The sequence below is a fragment of the Astyanax mexicanus genome, chromosome 15 (assembly GCF_023375975.1).
Source record: "Astyanax mexicanus isolate ESR-SI-001 chromosome 15, AstMex3_surface, whole genome shotgun sequence".
Taxonomy (NCBI): Eukaryota; Metazoa; Chordata; class Actinopteri; order Characiformes; family Acestrorhamphidae; genus Astyanax; species Astyanax mexicanus.
The window spans coordinates 32,952,521-32,975,000 of record NC_064422.1 but is presented as its reverse complement, the minus strand read 5'-3'; the positions used below and the strand labels follow the sequence as shown (position 1 = coordinate 32,975,000).

The 22,480-nt window shown below is 44.1% G+C and overlaps 1 protein-coding gene across 2 annotated transcripts in view; it reads left to right on the top strand.

Annotated features, from left to right (window-relative positions):
• bahcc1b (BAH domain and coiled-coil containing 1b) overlaps positions 1–22,480 on the top strand; it is a 111,358-nt gene that overhangs the window by 67,844 nt on the left and 21,034 nt on the right. For both annotated transcript variants that reach the window (XM_007259297.4, XM_015608380.3), the window contains exons 4-13: positions 4,485–4,607; positions 4,746–6,824; positions 7,402–7,510; positions 7,621–7,811; positions 7,956–8,114; positions 11,490–11,686; positions 12,944–13,298; positions 15,768–16,616; positions 20,824–20,978; positions 21,975–22,111. In XM_007259297.4, coding sequence (XP_007259359.3) covers positions 4,485–4,607; positions 4,746–6,824; positions 7,402–7,510; positions 7,621–7,811; positions 7,956–8,114; positions 11,490–11,686; positions 12,944–13,298; positions 15,768–16,616; positions 20,824–20,978; positions 21,975–22,111 — 4,354 coding nt within the window. The remainder of the gene's footprint in view (positions 1–4,484; positions 4,608–4,745; positions 6,825–7,401; positions 7,511–7,620; positions 7,812–7,955; positions 8,115–11,489; positions 11,687–12,943; positions 13,299–15,767; positions 16,617–20,823; positions 20,979–21,974; positions 22,112–22,480) is intronic.

Sequence of the window (22,480 nt, the reverse complement as noted above, 5' to 3'; positions counted from 1 at the left end):
TCTGGCAGTTTCCTTACTTTTATCCTGTTAACAGTGCTCTCTCCCCCCCCCACACACACTCTTCCCCTCTCTCCTCCGCCTGCTTCATTCTGTCACTTCTCCTCAATTAGAAGATGAGATGGGCAGGTTGCCTTGCTTTTCCTCCTTCAGCTCCCCACCCCACCATGTGTGTGCGTGTGCGTGAGAGAAAAAGAAAGAGAGAGAGAGAAAAAGAGAGAGTGAGCGCATGTGCCTTTGTGGTCCCACTGTGTGTGTGTGTGTGTGTGTGTGTGCATGTTCAGTGTACTGCTCTGTAGCAGATGAATGATGTATTGTGAGGGTTGCGGAGCTGCACTCTGGCTGATTGTTGGTATGGGTGTTGTGTGCGTTGTGGTGCGCTGTGTTCTGTATGTAAAGCCACACTGCAGTGAAAGGGCTAACTCTGCAGTGAGGTGAATGGAGCTGCGTGTGGGGAAGGTGCGGAGCTGGTGTTAAATTACAGCGCCGGCGCAGCTCTGACCTGTAAGTGACTGGTTGTGGTGCTGAGCTGTAACTATAACTCATTATCCATTCACACGTATACTGATTCATATCCTTACACATCACTAGAGCAACCAGCCAGGAGTAGAGCCACTGAGAGTCTGTGTGTGTGTCTGCTTGTATGTGTGTGTCTGCGTGTGTGTGTGTGTCTGCGTGTGTGTGTCTGTGTGTCTGCGCGTGTGTCTGTGTGTCTGCGTGCGCGTGCGTGTGTGTGTGTGTGGAGCATGACAGGTGGATATAAAGCGGAGTGTAATGCTGAAGTGCTCAGCACTCCCCCGAGAGCTCAGTCAGGAGGCAGAACGAGAGGAAGCCAGTTTAACAGACAGGATGATGTGCCAAGTGGAAGGAGAGAGAGAGAGAAGAGAGAGAGAGAGAGGGAGCAAGTGAGCGAGAGAGTAAGAGAGGAAGACAAGGAGTAAAAGAACGAGCAAAAGGAAAGTTGGTCATTAATATTTTGTCCCACAGTAAAGATGAAACGCTCAGTATAAAACACACACAGATGTGTTTGTGCGTCTCTTGGCTGTGATGATGGCTTTGTGGCTGGGGACAGTTCTGTCATCTCTCTCTCTCTCTTTCTCTCTCTCTCTCTTTCTGGCTCACACACAGCAAACACACACTTATACACACTCCTCCTCGCTGAAAGCCACTCTTCATTCTCTCCGTAGTCCAAGGAATGATGTAGGATCAGCTTATTTTAGCTCTTTGGCCATCAGTTATGGATCCCAGCAGACTGTATACCCTAACACTAGCGCTCTCTTGCTACTAAGTCTTCGAGTGGCTCCTTCCTGTCATCTTTGGAGGTGTGTGTGTGTGTGTCTGCATGTGTGCATGCTTGAGTATGCAAGTTCATTTGTCCCAAGTATCTCTAAGTTTGTGTGTGTGTGTGTGTGTGTGTGTGTGTGGTCTCAGAGGGCTCAGTCTAGAGTGAGCTTTCACTCCCCTCTGCTCTGTAATAGGCTGTGGCGGTCTGGCGGAGGCTCACTGGGTTTTATTGCACATCATTAGAGTCTGATTGCTTTTGGACTGTCATGGAGCTCGCCTCTAATTGTTGGCATTTAAATTAATTGGTGGAAAGGAGAAACGCTGATGAGGAGAGCAGCATCCCTCACAGGAGAGGAGAGGAAGAGACCTCCTTCCACTGCTCTTCTCTTTTCTTCTCTTCTCCTCTTCTTTTATATTTTTGTCACTTTACTTTTCTGTTCTGCTTTTCTTTAATTTTTTGTCTCTTCTCATTTTTCATTCTCTAATTTCTAATTGTATCTCATATTAATGTATTTTATACTTTTCATTCATGTGTTCTTATTTTTCACTTCATTTTTACTGATCTTTACTTTTCTTCTATTCTCCTTTTATGTTACTTTTTCTTTCCCATGTCATTCTTATTTCTTCTACCTTCTCTTCTTGTTATTTTCTCTCTTCATTGTTCTTTACTAATTTCTTTACTTTTCTCTCCTATTTTTATATATTTGTACTTTATTCTACATTGTTCTGTTCTTTCTTTTCTGTTCCCTTATATTCTCATTTTTCTCATTTTCTTCTCCTTTTCTTTGTCTCTTCTGTCATTTTATTCTCTACAATTGTTAAACATTTATTTTGTTCTCACTCTTTGTATACACACATAAACGGTGTCCCTGTAAACACACACAAAGATGCACGCACACAAACAAGCACACAAAGACACTTTCACACACCTATGCAGGCATGCACCTGTTTACAAATGACTGTAAGCTCGCTGTGGTGTTGTCCTCGTGCTCTGGATGGTGTTGGGTGGAAATTGAAATTCAGTGGCTGTAGAAAACAGGTGCAGCCAGAAGGCCTCGTATTAACCATCTGTACTCCCCTGTGATGTCACTGTCAGCAAGAAGCTCCGCTGCTGTCAATTAGCAGCAGAGGCAGAGAAAGGGGAATCACTCTCTCTCTTTCTCCCTCTCTCGCCCCTTCTCTCTCCCTCCCTCCCTCTCTCGCCCTTCCTCACTTTTGCCTCTCAGACACACTATCTCTCTCTCTGCTCTCTCTCGTACATGATCGGCCTCTTGTTCAACAGCATGTTTTACACCCTCTCATTTTCTCTTCACTCTATTTCTCCCACACATTCACTCAGTGTGTTTCCTACCCTGTGCCACTGCTCTATCACTCATATATTTGCATTGTTAAGCACGTCTGCTCATTGGCTGTCCTTTCCTGTATGATCTGGACTTACTCTACACTCATAAAGCTTTCTCTAATTTGGGCTGTCCTTTTGTTTATGTCCGTGTGAATGTGTTTTTGTGAGCGTGGGTGTGTGTGCATTGTAAACGTGTCCACCTACTGTATGCAGACACGTGTTTTTGTGTGAGTGAGGTGCTGATGTGTTTTGGACAATGGCTGCATGGAATGCAGGGGATGAGCTTTATGGGCGGCTGTTTACTTTGGCCAGGATTGTTAAATTTGTAACTGTGCCCTATTTAAAAGTGAACAAAGATGCACTCTAGGGTGTAACACACCCACAGTCCAGTAACTTGTGGTTAAAGTGCCAGGCCTTTGGCTAAAACCCTTTAGAAGCACAAGGTAACCTCTTGGAATTTGTATGTAACCGTCACATGTTACATTCATTTCATAGGCCTTAAAATAGAACACTGTGGGACTCCACTTATATTAAACTAAACGGTTAAAAATCACAATAGTAGGGATGCTGCTTGCTTCTTGGCAGAAAATGCAACAAAGCACTTTCATTGTTCAGCAAACAAGTGAAAAGACAATTGAAATGTTGTTGTTGATGACACGAGCAAATCACAAATAGCATTCACAACCGCTGCTCCATGTAAAAATTTAACTGTCAACTGTGTGGAATTATTTTATAGTGTCAAATGTGGAAATTTGGTTGGTTTGGTATTCAGTATATTTTACTTTGCTGCATCCCTATACAGTAGTGTTTTTTGCATTAAAATGTAATATTGAACAATAAACAATAATGTTCTGGCCAGTATATGCCCTATAATGTACCTGTGGGGAAAACTAAGCCTAATATCAGGGCAATGTACTTTTTTTTTAAATAGAGGACAGTGCTCTTAAAAAAAGCATCAGACTTGCATTCTGGTTGAGTACCTCAGTGTATTTGGGCCATTTCTAGTGTGTGGCTTTTGCCTGCTTGGCCGTTGACCTCTGCTGCTCTGTGTCTGCAACTCAGCCATGTGTTTAGTTTCCACATGGATACCCTCCCAAACCCCCACCCCTCACACACACTCTGTGGCCTCCACTATCCCAGGATGCAGTTTAATGTCCTTGGAGGGGCAGAGTCGAGCAAAACAGCCGTTTACCTTCCTCTGAACCCATGGGAAGTGTACAGAACAGCTTCTTGAAGGACAAGAGTTTTTTTTCTTTGTGCTTCTTTTATGTGTATGTGTGTGAATGGGGCTTTTTTCACATGTACTGGGCCCAGATAATCATAACAAGTCATAAAAAGTTGGGAAACAAGCAGCTGACATTTACAAGTTAACAGGTTGCATACATGTTGCATAGAAAATGTAACTAATAAAAGCTTTCATTTTGAATGATCTCACCCCCATAACTTGAACTAACTCTTAAATTACTGCAATGTTACATAAAAAATTCACAGCAACCGAAGTAAATAATGTCAAAGACAGAACATGACGAACAATACACACAATGAAAATAACAGCACAATACGGCAAATTACTAATGAGCTTTATTCTTCTAACATGACCAGAAATGTACATGATGATGAGTATAGAGACTACTGAAGTCCAAGTTTGTTTTATGTGTTCCTTATGAATGCCAAGTGGAGAGCAGAATCTGCATGTTCCTATCAGGGCTGTTGGAAAGGTTTTGCCCTGCTCTAGGGCTTCATGGACCTTCATTCTGCCATGGCTGCAGCGCAGCAAAAGGCCAAGTCTGTCACTCTTATGTTTAGTTTGTCTCTCCTGACAATTCTCTCTCTCTTGCTCTCTCTCTCTTTCTCTCTGTAGCCCCAGGGTATTCCCGCTTTACTGGGAGTCTGCCCCCCACCTTTCTACCCATGAGCCCCCTAGATCACCATGGAAACAGCAGTGTTCTCTATGGACAGCATCGCTTCTACGACACTTCGAAAGGTATGCAAGGCCCACTTCTTTTACACTGTACTTAACTCACATACAGTATATTTCAGTTCATGTATCAGGATAATTTACATTCTGCTCTCTGACCGTTTTTCTCACTTTTTGTCTTACTTTTTCTCTTTTTGGATTTAGATTTCTATATTCGAAGCCTGTCGTCACAGCCCCACCTCCTCTCTGCCAATCACAGTCTGCCACCACTGACTCGGACGGCCCCCAGCCACCCCCTAGGCTCCTGTAGCCGGGAACGTGACTCTGGATCAGGAGGGGCTCCCCAGAAAGGCTCAAAAGAGCCAGATGTAGCAGATCGAGGCATGTCGTCTGGAGGAAAAGAGAAGGAACGAAGTAAGCAGGAGTCAAAGGAGCGTCAGCACCACAGCCCACCTTCACCAACTCCCCTACAACATCACCACCAGCACCTCCACTCTCACCATCATCCTCCACAACTTCACACCATAGGGTCAGAGGAAGACCCTCGACACAAAGATGACCCCAAGCACCTCAGTGCCTGCCTCTTGACCACCAAGACCCATAATGGCTCTGAGCCAGGGACAGCAGCCAGAGGCTCCCTGCCCAGTTGTGTGGGTCCAGGAGCCTCAATCATAGGGACTGCTCGGCAGCGGAGTGGCAGTAATCTCTGTTGTAAAGAAGGAGTCAGTGGTGAGATGCGAATAAGTGAGCCTTCACCTGACTGCCTGCGCCACAGTACAATGCTTGGTCATACTCATCCAATGTCATACTCCATGCCCCCTCCTATTGGCTTTGGCTCAGCAGTTGGAGGATCATGGCTGCACCCTTCCCACCCCCACCATCACCATCCACATCACCCTCATCCAGACCTATATTGCCCCCCTCCCCCTGCCCCACTCACCATGTCCTCTTCTCAGGACAAGGTCCTTGCTCCAGGGGGAGGCAGGGATCCAAAAGTAACAGGGCCCACTTTTGTACCCTCTGTGGGACCCCTAGGGGACAAGACCAGTGGGCCCTTTCAACTGGGTAACCCCTACTGTCGAGGTACAAGAGGAGGGATGGTTGGAGAGGTGGGAGGTGAAGGAGCAAGCAAGGCTAAAGCTCCAGAAAAAACAAGTAATGCAGGTAGAATAGCACCTCCTCCTGCACCTCCTCTCCCACCATCTAATACCTGCCAAAGAAAACCTACGCATCATCAGCAGCAGCATATATATGGAAAAGTGGACAAGGGTCCAGACTGGTCTGTAGGCCCCCAACCTCCACAAATACCCCAGCAGGCACAGCACAGTCATAATCAACAGTCACATTCAGTTCTACCAAACCGTTCCTGCAGCCTTGAGGCCACAGAGAATTCCCCTGAGACTGATGCTTATCGGCCCTCTCTGCCCCAGGGGGCCAAGGACGGCTGCCAGGATAAAAGCAACCCTTATGCCAGCACCCCGCCTTTCCGGGACTGTTCTCACTCAGGTCCTCCTCACAGGGTTCCATCTGAAAGCAAGGCCAGTAGTGAACGTGGGTGTTCGCTCCAGCGGGACAGCCAGAGGGTTGCTAGGATACACCATCAGCAGCATAACAACAGGCACGGTACCGATGTTCCTGTACAGGATCCAGAACTGGGTCCAAGTAGCAGTTCCCACGACAAGAGGAAGCCAGAGGTAGAGATGGCAGCGCAAGGGTACAGTGGACACCAGGCAAGGCCTTTGTCATCATGGGAAGTTCGAGGACACCAGTCTCATACAGACAGTGAGCGCCGCAAGTCTTACGACTCCAGTGCCCAGGGAACATCAGGAGACCATGGGTCTCACCCTCCCTTTCCAACCTACCAAGAGCCCTCGCTAGGCCCCCAGGAGCCAGAGAACAGTGCCATGAAGAACCTGATGAAGTACAGCAGCCAACAGCCACTCCTGCTGTCCCAGAAGAGCCCGTTTGGTGGCCTGGGCAGCCTGAAGCAGGGGATGGCAAATGGAGACATGAGAAACGAGAAGAGTGGAGGGAGTGCAAGCTGTGCCCAACAGGAGGGCAAGCAAACGCTGCCTTCAAGGAGAGCCTCCTCATCCTCTGGGGAGAGTGAGCGCTTGGAGCGGCTGGGTCGGGATTCTGGCGAAGTGCAGCGAGAGGGGGAAGTGCGGCAGCCCCCCGTGGGCATCGCTATGGCAGTCGCCAGGCAGAGAGAGCCACTGTGCCGCCCACCAGACGGACATGCCACCCACAGCCGCCACGGCAGAGTGCTGCCCAGCATGAAGGGTAAGCCACCAGCAGGAGGCTTTGAGTGTGTGCGTATGTGCATTCTGTGTGCTATATATATATATATATATATATATGTGTGTGTGTGTATGTGTGTCCATTTGTGCTAACAAGACAAGCATCATTTTCTAGTTTAGCAGCACTACTTGTGAACTTTTGGAAACTACACATGTGAATAGCTGAATGTGTGATTACAGGAACCATCTCCAATTAGTCATTTTTGGTTGCTAAATCACGTAATCAGCTACGTGCAAATTGGTGCTGACATTTCAGACTTGTAACATGCCAGATTGGGCGTTTTAGTCATTTTAGTGCCAGCTGGATTTTTGTTGCCAAACTGCTTTACTTTGCGCAGGTCAAACTACATTTTATGTAACTGATTTCTTTAGCTTGTGCTATACTGCACGTCTTTCCTCAAATGATAAATATGACAAGCGATTCCTATATTCCTAATATAGCTTTGCAGTAGTCAGTTTGACACATTTCTTGATTAAATCTAATTTTAAATATCTATCTTTACCTTCCTAATAGTGCTGCTGGGTTGTGATTGACTGGTTTCTCTCTTCTTCTTTGTCAGATGTTGGACGCTCCATGTATCCACTGGATCAGGAGGACGAAAGGAAGAGGATGCGTGAAGAGCAGCTGGCTCTGCCTCCACTGGACAGAGAACGAGAACTCCTTCTCAGGTTTTTGCTCATGTTTTTTTAATAATCCATTGATTTCAAAGGTCATATTGTCTGTTTTGCTGTTTGTTTCTCATGGGTCATGCCTTAAAATTCTTGCTTTTAATATTTAGGGAAAACAAGGAAAGAGTTGAGTTTGCTAGGATCCACCCTTCCAGCAGCTGCCATGGAGATCTGACCTCTCACCTCATCGTGCCAGGCAGTAGCCAATTAGGAGCTGATCCTTCTGCACACGCACACCCAGCTCATCATCACTGGATGCCTCGGACAGGAAGTCCCTCCCTTTGGATGGGCCACTCTTACGGTAAGAACAGCATTGAGCAGTTCATCTTGCAGTTTTGAGTGCTACAACGGACAAAATGGAGTACAGTAGAGTGGACAGTTGTTTTAGCTTTACCTATGATATCTATTCATTCTGTTCATTGGTTGTACTCTGTTTTATTTTCAGGTCTTAGTCATGCCGCCTTGCACCAGAATCTGCCACCGGGTTTCTCTGCTGCCATGCCCAGCACCCTTCAGCCTGTTCTGCCTCTGCCCCAGGACCCCTCTGCTGCCCTAGTTGTCCTGCCCACTGAACCAGCTGCCCATCCTGCTACTCACCATCTAGGTATGTTTACAGAAAATCGTCTTTAATGAAATCTGAGTCAAGAATATTATGTTTTTTTTTGTTTTCCTGATGTTGATTTACAGCTGCTCATGCTTTCACTGTGGCTTTCTGCCACACTGTAGTGTACACTCTGCTTTCTCCAACCTCATTTGCCTCGGCAGTGTGGCGAGGTGTCTCTTCCCCCGCTTTGTTTCCTTATCATTCTGTAATCATTGTAAAATGCTTCACTAAGCCATGCTGGCAGTTGCTGCACATCTTATTATCAGCTTAATGGGAATGGTCTCACAATTCTAATTCTAATTCTCACTCTGAATGCACGGAGCGGAATTCCGAAAAACGTTTAAACAAATTATCATTTCAAGCAGGTAGCGGCTGTGTTTGACTAAATGCTTGCTGGGGGTGAGGTGTCCATGCATACATTCTGCATGAGATAGAGAACGGATTAGAGAAGGAGAGGCAGTTGGGCTTAAGTTTTGTGTGTGGGTGTATGTCTGAGTGTGTGTCAGGGAAGTGCAGCGCAAATGAATGTATGATTGTTTACACATTGCTGTGAGGGAAATGTGTACATAATTGCATGTCAGAAACATATAGCATGTGCATTATGCATTCACATTAAGGTGTGTTAAGGAGCTATTGTTCTTAAAGCTAGTTCCTATTGAATGAATGAGTGGGAATGGGAGGGAGACAGTGTTTAGTTCTTCGGTTGTAGTTGTGGTTCTGGTGTTGCAGTACACAACTAACATTTTTATTGTAACAAGAATTTCTTATGCTTTACCCATTACTTTATTTACTGGCCTTTTTGTTCTGTTGTGTGTTAGTTAGAAACCTGATTTCTAGAAAAGGGATTTCCATTTTATTTCCCAGCATATTGTGAACCATTTGAACACAGTGTCTGTTCAATAAACAAACTAACTATTTGATTGTGGCCTACACTCGCTTCCAGAGCTTTTCCCGGGGCTTTGATTTGACCGTGGCTGTTATGTGCTGTGTGCGCCTGTGTAGAGTGCTGTATCTATGCTGTGCCTGGACTCCCTCCTCCCAGCTCAGCCTGTGAAATTTAATTAGCTCTCTGCTCTTCAGCGCAGCGCTTTCCCTTCCGCGCTCCGCAGGAGCCGCAACCGAGAGGGGAAGTGCACCCACCAGACCCTTCCCCAGGGAAACATTACCCCCATCCCAGTAATCTCACTCATACAAAGAGCCCCGCCGTACGCCAGGGAAGGAGGGAACGGGTGGAGGAGAAGGAGGCCCAGAATGAGTAGCATGTGAAAAGCAGTAAAAGAAGCATATTGTGTTGAAATTTTCTGTGGGCTGAATCTCAAGGCTGAGACAAAGTCCACAGCTGTTGTGCATCCCTCCCCATGTCTTTTCCTCTCGTTTTTCTCTCTCCCTCCCACTCTCGCAGGCATCCGTCTTAGAGCACAGAAAATAATATGGTAAATTTGTCCCTGAGATAACCCCGTCCTCCAAAACAGTCAGTGCAACATGGAGTTCTAGTCATGCATTTAAAGGAATTGAGCTAAATAGAGCTTTAAATGTGCCTGAATATTAGTTTTTTGTTTAGCTCCCTTCTCTTATCCACATTTGCTTAGCCCATAACCCCTATAGAGAGCACCAGTACATATATGGTACCACATGCAACAGTTAGGCACACTATGCAAATTAGCATGACTAATTCACCAGGAAGAACACACCAGATTTATCACAGAAAGTACCATGCTTTTAATCCATAGTTGCCCTGAGACCCAGCGATGCATTTCTTTCAACAAATAGAATGCAAAGAGTAAGACGGGACCAGCCCAGTTGACAGTCCAGTATAAGCCAGACACCAAATATCAGACACTTGTCAACACCAACACTTTTTTTTTTAAGTATGACATTTTAGACATTTTTTCTAGGTTAAAAAAAGGAAATATGTCTGCTAGATTTAAATAAATCACTAGGTATTTCCAACATGTTCCCAGCCCTGGTCTTGAAGTCCGGGAGTATGGGAAACACTGATTAACAGCATTACTATTTATTTCTCAATCCAGGATAGGGCTACACCCTTTACTGCATAATAATAACTGCTTAGTTTACCTTACTTCAACATTTATAAAGTGACACAATCTGCTGGGAAAAATAATATAATTAACTGGCAATCTGAATAATAGTATATATTAAAACATGGCTGTTTAAAATTAGATAAAAAAAAATAATTTGGCCAGATGTAAGAGCAATTTCAACACCCTATAAATTTACACATGTGCACCTCAAAATGTACACCTGCTGTTTTTAGTCAGGGTTAGCTTGAAATAGGCTAATGTTAAGCTTGGAGGGCCCAGTGCTTCTTACAGCCAACATTACACATTAATTCAGAATACCAGGTACTTCCTGGCAGTAAAGTAAAAAAAAGTGAGTAAAAATAAAAACATATAAACTAAATCAGGGTAGGACTGGGGTTGTGGGTTTATTTGTCGCTCTTCTCCCTCTTTTTGAGAAGTTTGGCATGTTATAATGGTGTGTTTTTTTTCTAGGTACTACCATTTCCTATTAGCTCCCAAAAACACACATGGTAGGTGATCTGGCTGTAGGTGTGAGTGAGCGAGTAAATGGATGTGTGTGGTACCCTCCAATTGACTGGTGCCCTGTTTAAATAGTACTGGGCCCAAAGATTAAAAAAGAGAGGAGCTCTGAACTCACCATAGTGCTGAGCATGTAGGTACATGTAGAGTATAATGTGATTTTAAAATATATAGATTAAATAGATCTTTAGGCATCTGCATGTGTCTTACTCTAAAGACTTTCATATCTTCATTCCATCCAAACTCAAGTGAAGAAGTATGCGCCGTTTGGGACTCGGCCCTCCTCTTCCCTCCAGCAGCCTGTCAGGAAGGACTCATGCAAAGAGCCACATTCATATGACAGTTTGAGGGAGCAGGGCTGAATTGCTTTGACTGGCATTACTCTGGGTGGTAGTAGAGAGCGAGCAAGTGTGGCTGTTGAGCTTACTGGTGACCGTCGCATTGTGTTAATCTGTGGAGGTAAACCAGGACTAAGAGTAAGGATAAGTGACGGGTAATGTGGAATGTGAACCGTTTACATACACGATCTGCCTCCTGCAGAAACACTGCAGCCTTGCAGCTTTTTTGGCTTCTCAGGAAAGAGAGAAATGAGGAGTGTGCTGAATATCAGGATGTATATGTGCATATGTTGTACACAGGCTGTGTCAGATAGAAGACAATATGGAAGGTGAAGAGGAGGAGAAGTGGAATACCTGCCCCTTAAATGAATACAGTGCAGCTGTGTGACAAGTGTCACTCCATCTTAAAGCAAAAAAAGACGTCATCCTTTTCCCCCACACTCACCCACCCCCTCTCTTTTTCTCCCTTGTTGTAGAAGTGATGGAGCAGCAGGGATTGTGGCCCCCTGTGTATGGGCCTCGCAGGCCCACTTCACACATGCAGCATCCCTCTGTCTACTCCCGCCAGTTTCTACGGCAACCGGACCTCTACGTGCTCCATCAGCATCAGCACCAACAACATCACAGAGCAGCTCAGGCAATGGAGCTGGCGCACAGGCACACACATTCTCAGGTAACATAAACACTATACACAATTTTCCGTCTTTCTGGCCTCAATGCCACAATGTTGGAGGCTATGAGAGCAAGTTGCATTGATGAAGTTGCTCTGTTCTGAACAAATGTTCCTATGTAGACGGAAACAGGCAGGCAGAATAGAAGTTATAAGTTAGTTATAGTCTTAGAAAATATGTCTTTCTTGCATGATGTACTAAGAAATGTTGGATACTCTACCTTTACACACACATACACACAAAACAAGTTGATCAAATTTAAAGTTTTCCCCACAGAAATGTGTTCCTTACTTCTAGATTGCTCTGAAGAACATAGCACTGCATAGCACTGCAGATGTATTCTGGGGTTTTTATGTTGGGTATTTCTTCACATTGCATAGAAAACAAATGAGAAACCCCACTGAATGCCAATGAACTGCAGGTCAGCAGAATTCTGGTTATGAAGTCCCTGCAGTATCCACTCATTTTCCTGCATAAGAACTGCATTTTTAGCCTTTGATAAGTATTGCCTTGTGTCATGACGAACAAAGACAGCTGTTAAAATTATACAGTACAAGTTTATCACTGAGATTTCTTAAATTCTAAAATGTATTCAGTGGTAGACCTTTGCTGGCTGAAGTTCTACCACAGCTTTAATCTGCCCTGAAAGTTTCGTCTGAACTTGAATATAGCCCCAGAACATTCTTGCCAAATCTGTCCAGAGCTGACCTGACCCACATCACCACGTTTTGCATCTGAACCTGACCCAGGTCCTGCAAAATTCTGTCCCCACCTGACCTGACCCATCGCAACAAGCTCTGGCTCTGAATCTGACCCAAGCTGGCCAGAATTCACCAAACTTGACCTAAACCAAACCACTTGCTCGAGGCCATGATGAGATTTCCAGTGATGACTACTTGGAATGTTGAAAGCTACCCGTCACAAGATCATTACTAAGCATTTGTTTATTGTTTGATTAATAGCTCTAAGTCAGATGTGCATCATCAGGTTAAGTTTAAATTCCAGTGATCTGATTTATTTAGTTTATTTGAATGATATTTTAATCAGTTTTAGTCTTTACGTATGGAGTTGGTGGACCACGCTGCCTTGTCTCAAATAACTTCACAATGTGGCAGATAAAAAATTAGGTAATTGGAAAGTAGAAGTGTGCAAATATTTGATATTTATGTAATGATGATGTAAAACAATAAGGTCCTGAATCTATGATGTTTGGCGTTCCATAATTTCTCTCTTTTTGAAAACCATTTTTATTCTCACAGATAAAACCTGAGGACCCTCCCATCGATTTGGACGAAGGTTCCCCTGAGCCTCGGACAACAAAACCAGCAAAGCCCTTTCCATTCCCCTCCTCCAGCAAACATCCACGCTCCTCCTCCTCTCCAGGGGGCTGTGCCTCCCGCCTCTCGCCCTGCTGCCATTCTCCTGCCCCGCGGCCCCATCCCAAGAGCACCCCATGTACCCCCTGCCCCGAGCCTAGTCCTGCTGTAGCAGCCCCTCGCTCCCCCGCCCTCAGCCCCCACTCCACCCCACATCACCTCCCCAAAGCAGCAGAATCCCAGGACAAGAGAGGAGAGGGCCAGCCACCGCAGGACTACCCTCAGTCTCTGGAGCCCGGTGAGTGAAGTAAACCCAGAAGGCTTTTTTTCCACTGTAGTTGTATTACACTTCTATTCATGTCTGCAGAGACGAGAGGAAAATCTGTTCTTTAATGTAGCTTTAGGTGAGTGATGGGTTGAACACTGAAATAAAGGAAGGAATTGATGTACCCGTGCCCTTCCCACAAATACAAGGCAAGTTTTGTGGCAACTGTTGCTAAGTTGGAGAAGTTTTAGACTGTATAATGTTGACCAAAACCTTATTCAAACAAATTTACATTGAAGTTGCAGTTTTTATATTTATAGTACATTTTCAGTTCTTACTCAGCATGCATGTGAAGGTCACACTGGCCAGGTTTCCAACCAGATGTCAACTCAAATTTCCACAAAAACAGCAGCCCTGAAATAACAGAAATAAAATTAGTCACAGCCATGAACTAAATATAATAGAGATTTGTGTCTTTCGTCTCGCATTATATTAACCATATTCATCATACTTGATTAATTGATTTTTTTGGGTGATATATACTGTATATTAATATTTTAATAATACTTATATTATTCAAATATTTACTTATATTTATATATGTATTTATACTTGTGTTTTTATTTAAGAAGCGTAACAGTATGTGAATTAAAAAATTTAGCTACTTTTACAGCACAATTGTTTTGAATAAATTTTATTGAATCACATTCTTAATAGTTGTTTCCAACCAAAATAGTTGTAAGTTCTTAATAGACATTTTTTTTTTGCCAGTGTTCTGTAAAGTTTGTTCAATCTGGCAAAAGTTTCTACAGAAAAACTACATACTATATATGTGGGTGGAGCCTAAAAATGAATCATTTCTACTTGCATGCGGCATCAGGGTACTTAATGCATCTTGTGCACTGAAGGCTGGTCAGCACTGTGGGATCCGAAGAGAAGAGGCATTTCTCTGCCACCATTCATAGTTTTGATGGATAAAGCAGAATATAGAGGAAGGAGGGGAGAGAGTATTGCATTATCATTCTCAAGGTTAAGGCCAGAGAGAGAGGGGTTATGGAGGGGGGGATTCGGCCTGCCTTTGAGGCTCAGGGACAGTCAGACTGAAAAAGAAATGTACTGAGCTTCAGATAAGAGACACAAAGCCTTTGAAGAAGCACGCCATCCTTTGATTATTGATGACAATTTAAAGAAAAAAGCAGAAACCCATGTAAGTTTGTTTCCCTCCTTTCTGCTAATGTGAATATACCATTTTTAGTATATAATACAGTGTAGACACCTTACAGAGATTTCACATGTTCTTCTAGGTGTGGATGTGGGCAAGGAAAGCAAAGGCTAGGGGTTTATTATGAGAGGCAGGCAGACAGGGGAGAGATTGGAGACAGGGGTCCCTTATCCTTCAGGGGTCCTTGAGCCCTGGCCGGCGGAAGGATACAAATTCATCTGGCTGCTTTGTCAGGGAGAGCGGATGGATACCATCAATAACCCAGCACTGGGGTGACAGGGCTAGCTCTGCAATCACATCCAGACACCATGCTGTCATCAATATACCCTGCTATGCCACAGATCTCGCACACACACGTGCAGTGCATACACATACACACGCACAGACATACATGCACTGCTACTCACACAATCATTTTCTCTCTCTCCAAATGAGATGAATACACATGCTCACTCAGAGACTAAATTATACGCAAACAATACTGCGTGCAATCTCTCGCACCCAAACATTGTGCGCCACACACACACGCACACACACCACACGCACACACACACTACATCTATAACCCCTTGAACATAATTCAGTATTCATGGAAATTTCGTTCACGCCTGCCCCATAGTCTTTATGGCACAGGCTCCATTATATGTGCGAGTGGTAATAGATAAATGCGACGCAGCGTCTGAATGGTACACACTGTCAGCGGAGATGGAGTATACTTCATATACTGCTCTACTAGTCCACACTTCAGCAGCAGGAGCCATGGCCTCTTTAACTGGCAAGGTCACACTGTGATGTCTGTAACAAATGAAAGATGTGCATTGCTAGTATGTCGTTGCTGCCCCACAAAAACCTTGTATCTCTGAAATGTCAACTTTTCAGGAAGGGGAAAAAACCTTTTTAACTTTCAGTAGAATGAAAAATTGGTATTTCATGTCATTTTGGAGCATTTCTATTGGATTACTCAATATGACAGTTTGACATAATGTGAAGAACAATTATGTGTTTGTGTGACAATGACAATTTAGCAAAAGACTGTTCAAAAAGAGATTCCAAAGGCTAGGCTTAAATTGAATAGGATTATTTAACAACCAGTCACTACGTAACACCACATCCTAGTTTGTATAACTGTATCACTTACAGCATTGTTTAATTGCACACTTTTAATCACAAAATAGGCCAAAACAAAAAGTACAAAGTTAAGATGTTTAAATAGCTACTAATTAAGAAGATACAAGGCTTCACATTTACATTGTTTTGTGTTTTCTTTTTTTTTTATATAGATCTCCCACCAGGCTATACCTACCCTGCTATTGGTTACAAAGCTGGTCCCTCACCTCAAGAGGTTCAATTGGCCGAACATGCTGACCTGGAGGCGGAGCAAGCAGAGCCTGCTGAACCTGCACCTCAGTCCCTCCCATGTTCCACCACGAGGGAAGTGGAAGTGGAATCTCCGACTATGGCTTCCCAGGTGGAGGCCCAAAGCGAGAAGGTCCAGAGGGAAAGTATGGTAACTGAAGTAGAGGAAGAGGTGGATGAGAGACATTCAGTGGTTACATGTAGCCCTGCCTCTCCTTGTCCAGCTTCATGTCCAGCTACATCTGGCTCCCCCTGTCCAGTTCCTGGTAACCTCTCTTTGGAGGAACCACAAGCAGACACTTCTAGCATACTCTGCCATAACCATGACAGTGTTTTGGAGGCCCAAGCTCCAGTTGAGGATATTAAAATGCAGGAGGAAGCGACTGTACCACCTCCTGAGGATTCTACCACCACTTCCCAGGAGCTTCAGACTATGGAGCCCACTGGGGTTGATCAGGATATGCCTGCAGCTGATGAAAGGTGTTCTTCTCCTAGTGATTCAGTAGAGCTGCAGGAGGTTACCCAGTATTCAGCACCCTGCACTCCCTGCCCAGAGCCTTCCTCTCTGGGTAACCAGTATCCTGGCTCTTGCATCTGGAGCCTGGAGCTTTTGATCGCTGCAGCTCTCTGTGCTACACGAGATGCTCAAATGGCTTCCTCGGTGATGGTTCCTGCCCCAGTCGTGCCCCTTCATCAGGGGATGGAGCTTCTGAGCGAACTCGCTGACCTGGACAGGCGACAGCAAGAGAGGGGCACCAGCCAGGAGAGTGGAGGTACTCAAACAAGCATGTATTTCCTATTTGGTGGAGCATCATGCATACATAAAATGCATATATTCTCAGCACACCATGCATTCACAAACACACACACATCAGATGAGATGCCTTTTTTTCATAATGCCCCAAGACGTATTGGGTATTTTCAGTTAGTCCAGTGCAGAATTCATTTTAGAAGCCAGGTATAGCGCGAAGAAGGAGCTGTCCCTCTATTTCTTCTTATCAGAATAGCAAACACTGCCTCACACACTCAATCATACACATGATTTAATTTCTCATCAGTGCTTTGCATGCGCGGTCTTGTAGCTCTGTGATATAGGCAGCAGGGGAGGGCAACGGCTGTGTCTTTCATTTTGTTTTGCTTCTCCGCACAAAAAGAGGTGCGAAAAGGGCTTTTCAGCCCAGCCAGCTCTCTGTCCTTTGTGGAAGGGAAAGATAACAAAGCCACCCCCCCCAACACCCCTCTCTCCATATACCTCCTTCCAGAAGACAGACTCAGGTTTATTCTTACACATGCACAGCATACACATATCTCCACAGTGACCCACTCCTAAATGACCATCCAGCTTTTAGTCCAGTGTGCACATGCATACACACGCACGCACATAAACACACACCAACACCAATCAATACACAACCATACCATTCGTACATACAGTCATACACACATGCACAGCATACACATATCTCCACAGTGACCCACTCCTAAATGACAATCCAGTTTTTATTCTTACACACACACACACACACACAAACACTAATCAATACTCAACCATTCATAGATACACTCATATACACATGCATAGCATACACATATCCAGTGACCCACTCCTAAATGGCCACCCATTTTTCCATTCAGCGCACACATACACATACACACACATCCATCCATCCACTCACACACATCCACATCCACGATCTAGCACTCACTCACTCACACTTAGAATGCTTTCTTGCCTTTTCCTGCCCAGAGATCAAATGCTCCACAGCCTTTCGGGGTCCAGTGCATCCTATGGGAGAAACTAAGACAGAGTAAAGGGAGGGGGAGCTGTTTTTAAAAGGGCTGGAGCCCATCTTAAAAGGCAGCTATAATGATAGCTGGCTCCCCCGGGTCTTCTGGATTGGACCGTGTCCACTGAGTCATCCTGAGGGAGCGCTCCCCTGCCTATGCCCCTCAACCTGTTTGATCACTTTTATAAGCCTCATTTTAGATGGAAAAAGGCCCCGGCTTTCCCACAGCTCCTTGTGTCCCTCTGTGAAAAGTTGATGAAATGGTAAAAACAGCTGATCTTTTCCCTCTCAGGATTGCGCTGCTTTTGTTGGCTAATTAGCCTCCATTGTTGTGAGAGCTGCTTTAAAGCCTTGCTGCTTTTCCATGGAGCATTTTGCGCCTCCCTGCCAAAGGATGTTTTTATTTACACTAACATCCTCTAGCAGCCAATGAATCCCAAAAGGATCTGGCACAGCAGAAAAAAAAGCAAAACAAAAAGAAAAGACTTTCCGAGCTCACTGCGTTTGCGCTCAGCAGCTTTTTTGCACTAGGTGCGCGTATGTCTGAGAGCTTGTATTTTCTGATCCACTATTAAAAATGTGATGTAATCTGCCGTGTATTTTTTTTCTAAGCAAGTGTGGAGATTAATAAAAGCAGAGTAGATGAAGCGTGTTGCGGTAGGGCAGATGTCATTAATAAAGGCTGCCACTGAATTATTATAAAACTGGAGGCAAAAATACACACAGCGGCCTGTATTCTGCTGTCAGGTCCCGGCCACACACTGGCTCAAGATTTAATGGCAAATAACATTTACTCATAAGTGCTGGAATACTTGGGTTTCTTGCTACTGTAGCCACAGTAGTTTGATTTATTATTACTGTAAGTTCCCTGCTGGTCAGTATTGAGTAATCAGCCCTTGTATGTACAGGACTGAACAGTGCATGTATTGTATACTGTCCACAGCTATCAGTGCCTTTAATGTTTTATAGAGGCAAGACAAATGTTAACCATTAAGTGCACATTGTGTATAAAGGTGTCTAAAGAAGAGTCTGAGGAACTGTTTAAATTAACAGTTGTTGATACATTAAATACATTTTCATTTGTATGCAGCAATTTAGGCCAGTTGCCTTTTGTTCCATACTTTAATTCTTACAGTCTCAGCATCTAAACCACATCCAGCTCTATTTGTCCTACCTTACCACACAAAAAAGACCCATTCACCATATTTCAATTTCTGTTTGGTCAGTGATGTAACAGATGGAATGGTTTTTGTGTAAATGTTATATCCCATAAAATAAATTAATAATTGAATAACATAAGGAAGTTGTGAGTAAATTCCTCATATGAGAGTTTTCTCAGTAACATCCAAACTGAGTTTCAGCAGTAGGACAGTGTGTTGTGTCCAGAGGGACTATCCTGTTCTCGGGCTCTCAGCTCTTTACTCCCTGTGTCTTCCTGTCCTCCACTCTTCTCGTATCCCGCTGGCCTGTGAGGCTGTGTGAGCCGCGGCTGGCATGGAGGGTCCTGCTGGTCTCGTTAAAGCGGGCTCTGGATTGATTTCAGCCTGACCACCACAGGGCTATAACTGGCATAATGATGTCAGAGAGATGGGATACCTGAGACCCCCGGGAAACCAAAGACCCCTCAGGATAGCGTAATTCAACTGTCAGCGTTCTTTCTTTTTGTCTTTTTGTTATTTCTTTCTTAATTTTCTTTTTTCTTTCATTTTATCATGGAGTTATTTTTGCATATTTGTTTTTTTTTTCATACTTTTCTTTTGTTGTTTTTTCTTGCCTTTTACATATATTGCCTTTGGTCTTTCCTTCACTTTGCTTTCTTTCGGTCTCTCTAACTCTTCTGCTAATCTTGTGTCTGTGTGTATATGTTATTACATGGTATTTTCTCTGGTATTTTACCAATCTTGCATGTTTATTCTTTTTTGTTTTCTTTACCTCTACCTCTCATGCGTTTCTCTCCTTTACCAGACTGCCAGTGCAGTGTGTGTGTGTGTGTGTGTGTGTATTTCCCCAGTTTTTCCCCCTCTGTAGAGGAAATTGGATTCTTTCCATGTCAGTAATGAGGGCATGTTTGAGAATAAATAGATGGCTCAATAAACACTTTACCTCTTATTGCATCCCTCCCACCACCCTCTGGCCTCCCCTTCCTCCCTCTCTCCCCCTTTCCCTTTTCTCTCTCTCTCTCTCTCTCCCTCTCTTCCACTTTCTCACGGAGTTGCTTGCAGTGTACACTGCAATTCTGTCTTATTCTGTGTTGCTGTAACACTACAAGCTTTCTCTCCCTCTCTCTCACACACACACACACACACACACACACACACACACACACACACACACACACACACACACACACACACACACACAGAAAATGCATCCACAGTCTCCTCACTGTCCCCAGGCCAGCTTGGGCTGTCATGAATATTCAAGGCTCATTTGCTGAGTGGAGGCTGTGAGCGTGTGGCCTGCCCTAATGACAGAGATAAATGTAGAGAAATCTCCCCCTTCTTCTTCATCTCTCTCTCCCTCTCTCAGACTCTCTCTCTTGCTCTCTCTCTCTTTGTGTAACATGGCTCCTGGCGTCTAGGCCTCGTGTACAGAGATAAGCTCTCTGGTTAATAGCTATCATCATCGCTCATTCAGCGTCTGAAAGCACAAGGTGCCGGCAGGAAACAACTACGTGCTCAGAGGCTGTTTGCTCTCCATTTTGCTTTCTACCTACATACACAATGTTATTCCCTCTCTCTTTCTCTCAACCCTCCATTCTCAATAACCATGTACTGACTTTGTTTCTCTCAAGTTTATTTGCATGAGACGAAGAGTTGTATATTTGTGTGAGGGAGAATAGGAGCATTGCTGTTTTTTTTTTTATTTCATTCATTGGCAACAGCGCTTTGAGTTCAAAATATTGGATGATCAACATCTTACCTCATCCTTGACTTCCCAGCTCATTCTTTCAAAAATATATCGACAGCCCAATGCTGGAGGTTGCCTAACCCTCTAGTATTAGGCACAGTGTCTATAGGTTTGTGGTTATCTGCTCCTGATAGAATTAAAATTGAGACACAAACACACATGAACATGCATATACAGTACACACAAACGTTGATTTATTAAAGTATATACTGTTTTACTGTAGGAGTACTATGTAAGTTAATTTAGGTACGTTATGTATGTTCTTAATTGGGTGTTCCTGCAGGAGAAGAGAGATTGACCTTTGACCTGGAGAGTTTGGCGACCCTGGCAGCTGCACGTGCTCTGGAACTGACTCCGCCCACAACAGGCATAATCCCACCCCTACGTCGAACGCTTAACCTGCGCAAAAAGTGCAAATGGATGCCACGACACGAGCCGGTATGATCATGTCCTGTCCTTTAGTACTTTTATATGTTTACATTACTTGTTTGTTTATTAATATTGTTTTTTTTTCACATTACTGCGTTTTTACTGTAAGAAGCTATCAATAAGTAAAACCCGATTTATGGTCACTAAATCTACTCTTTGTTGGCCTCAAGGCTTATTATTTAGAGATCACTGTTCAAAAAACCTGCATGAGTTTTGGTAAAAGATTTATTAACAGCTGATGCCTGTGTAATACTTTTCTACCAATCAAATGATTAGATTAGTTTATTCAATATTTTAATATTATGCATTCCTCTGGTAATTACGATAATTACTACCAAACAGTAACTAGTGTATAGTACTGCATTTGACTGTTAAATATACATACAAACACACTGAAAAGCAAGCAAACAGAAGGACATGGAGAGGTTGTGTTCTGTGATGAGCTGATGAATGATTCTATGGTTCGGCCTGTTTCTCATCTGCGTTGCCTGTGTAGAGCAAGTGTGCAATAAAATTGGTTCTCATAAATCTGTATGTGTACACCCCATCCCATCTAAACACGACATAAATATTAATGTTAACAGGCCACAGTTTATGAGGAAAACTGCATTAGACTAGATTCCATATCCCTATACAGCGAAAGCCTCTATAATTAGGAAGAAAACATGTTTTGTGCTGGTTACAGGTTGACAACTTTAGAGACACATATTTACCCTTGTCAGTACAGAATGTAATTCTCTTACATAAAATATGGAAAAATGCAATTAATATGTAATAAATGTAGTGAATTAATGATTGAGCCCATAAGTCTCAGTCATAAAGAAGGAGAGTTATTTTGGTAATGAAAGCTATTATATTAAAGTAAGACGTCGGTCTAGCCGTCTCTGATTCTGCATGTAAAAGACAGACCATGTTACACACAGACCATATTTGCTGATGTCACCAGTCTCATTGCCTGAAGGTTGGCTGACACTGCACTGCACTCTGTGTTTGTGTGTTTTACAGGTATGTCCAGTGAAGAGCATCATGGAGACGCTGGACAGAGAGGAGTTAGCGATGAGAGTGCGCCTGGCCGAACTTCAGCGGCGCTATAAGGAGAAACAGAAAGAGCTGGCCAAGCTACAGAGAAAACATGACCACCAGTGAGTGAGCTATGGACCACCCTCACACACACACACACACACCTCCTGATCTGCAGTGTACACACACACACATTTACTCTTATAGGCACTTTCCAAGCCTTTCTCTCTTTCTCTCTCACTCCACTCAAAATCTCAACAGCTCAAGACCACCCAGCATGTACAGCGTCCTCTTTACTTAAGCCATTGACCAGCGGGTTAAAACCCCATGCCAGCTTAAGCCCCTTCCCCTGGCCACACTAGCAATTAGGCCAGCTTAGTGTTTCCCTCTATACAACATCATTAGCGTGAATTAGAGTGACTGACAAGCTGTGGACCTGTGTGCGTGTGTCTCTGTTTGTGTGTGTGGTGTGTGTGTGTGTGTGTGTTGTG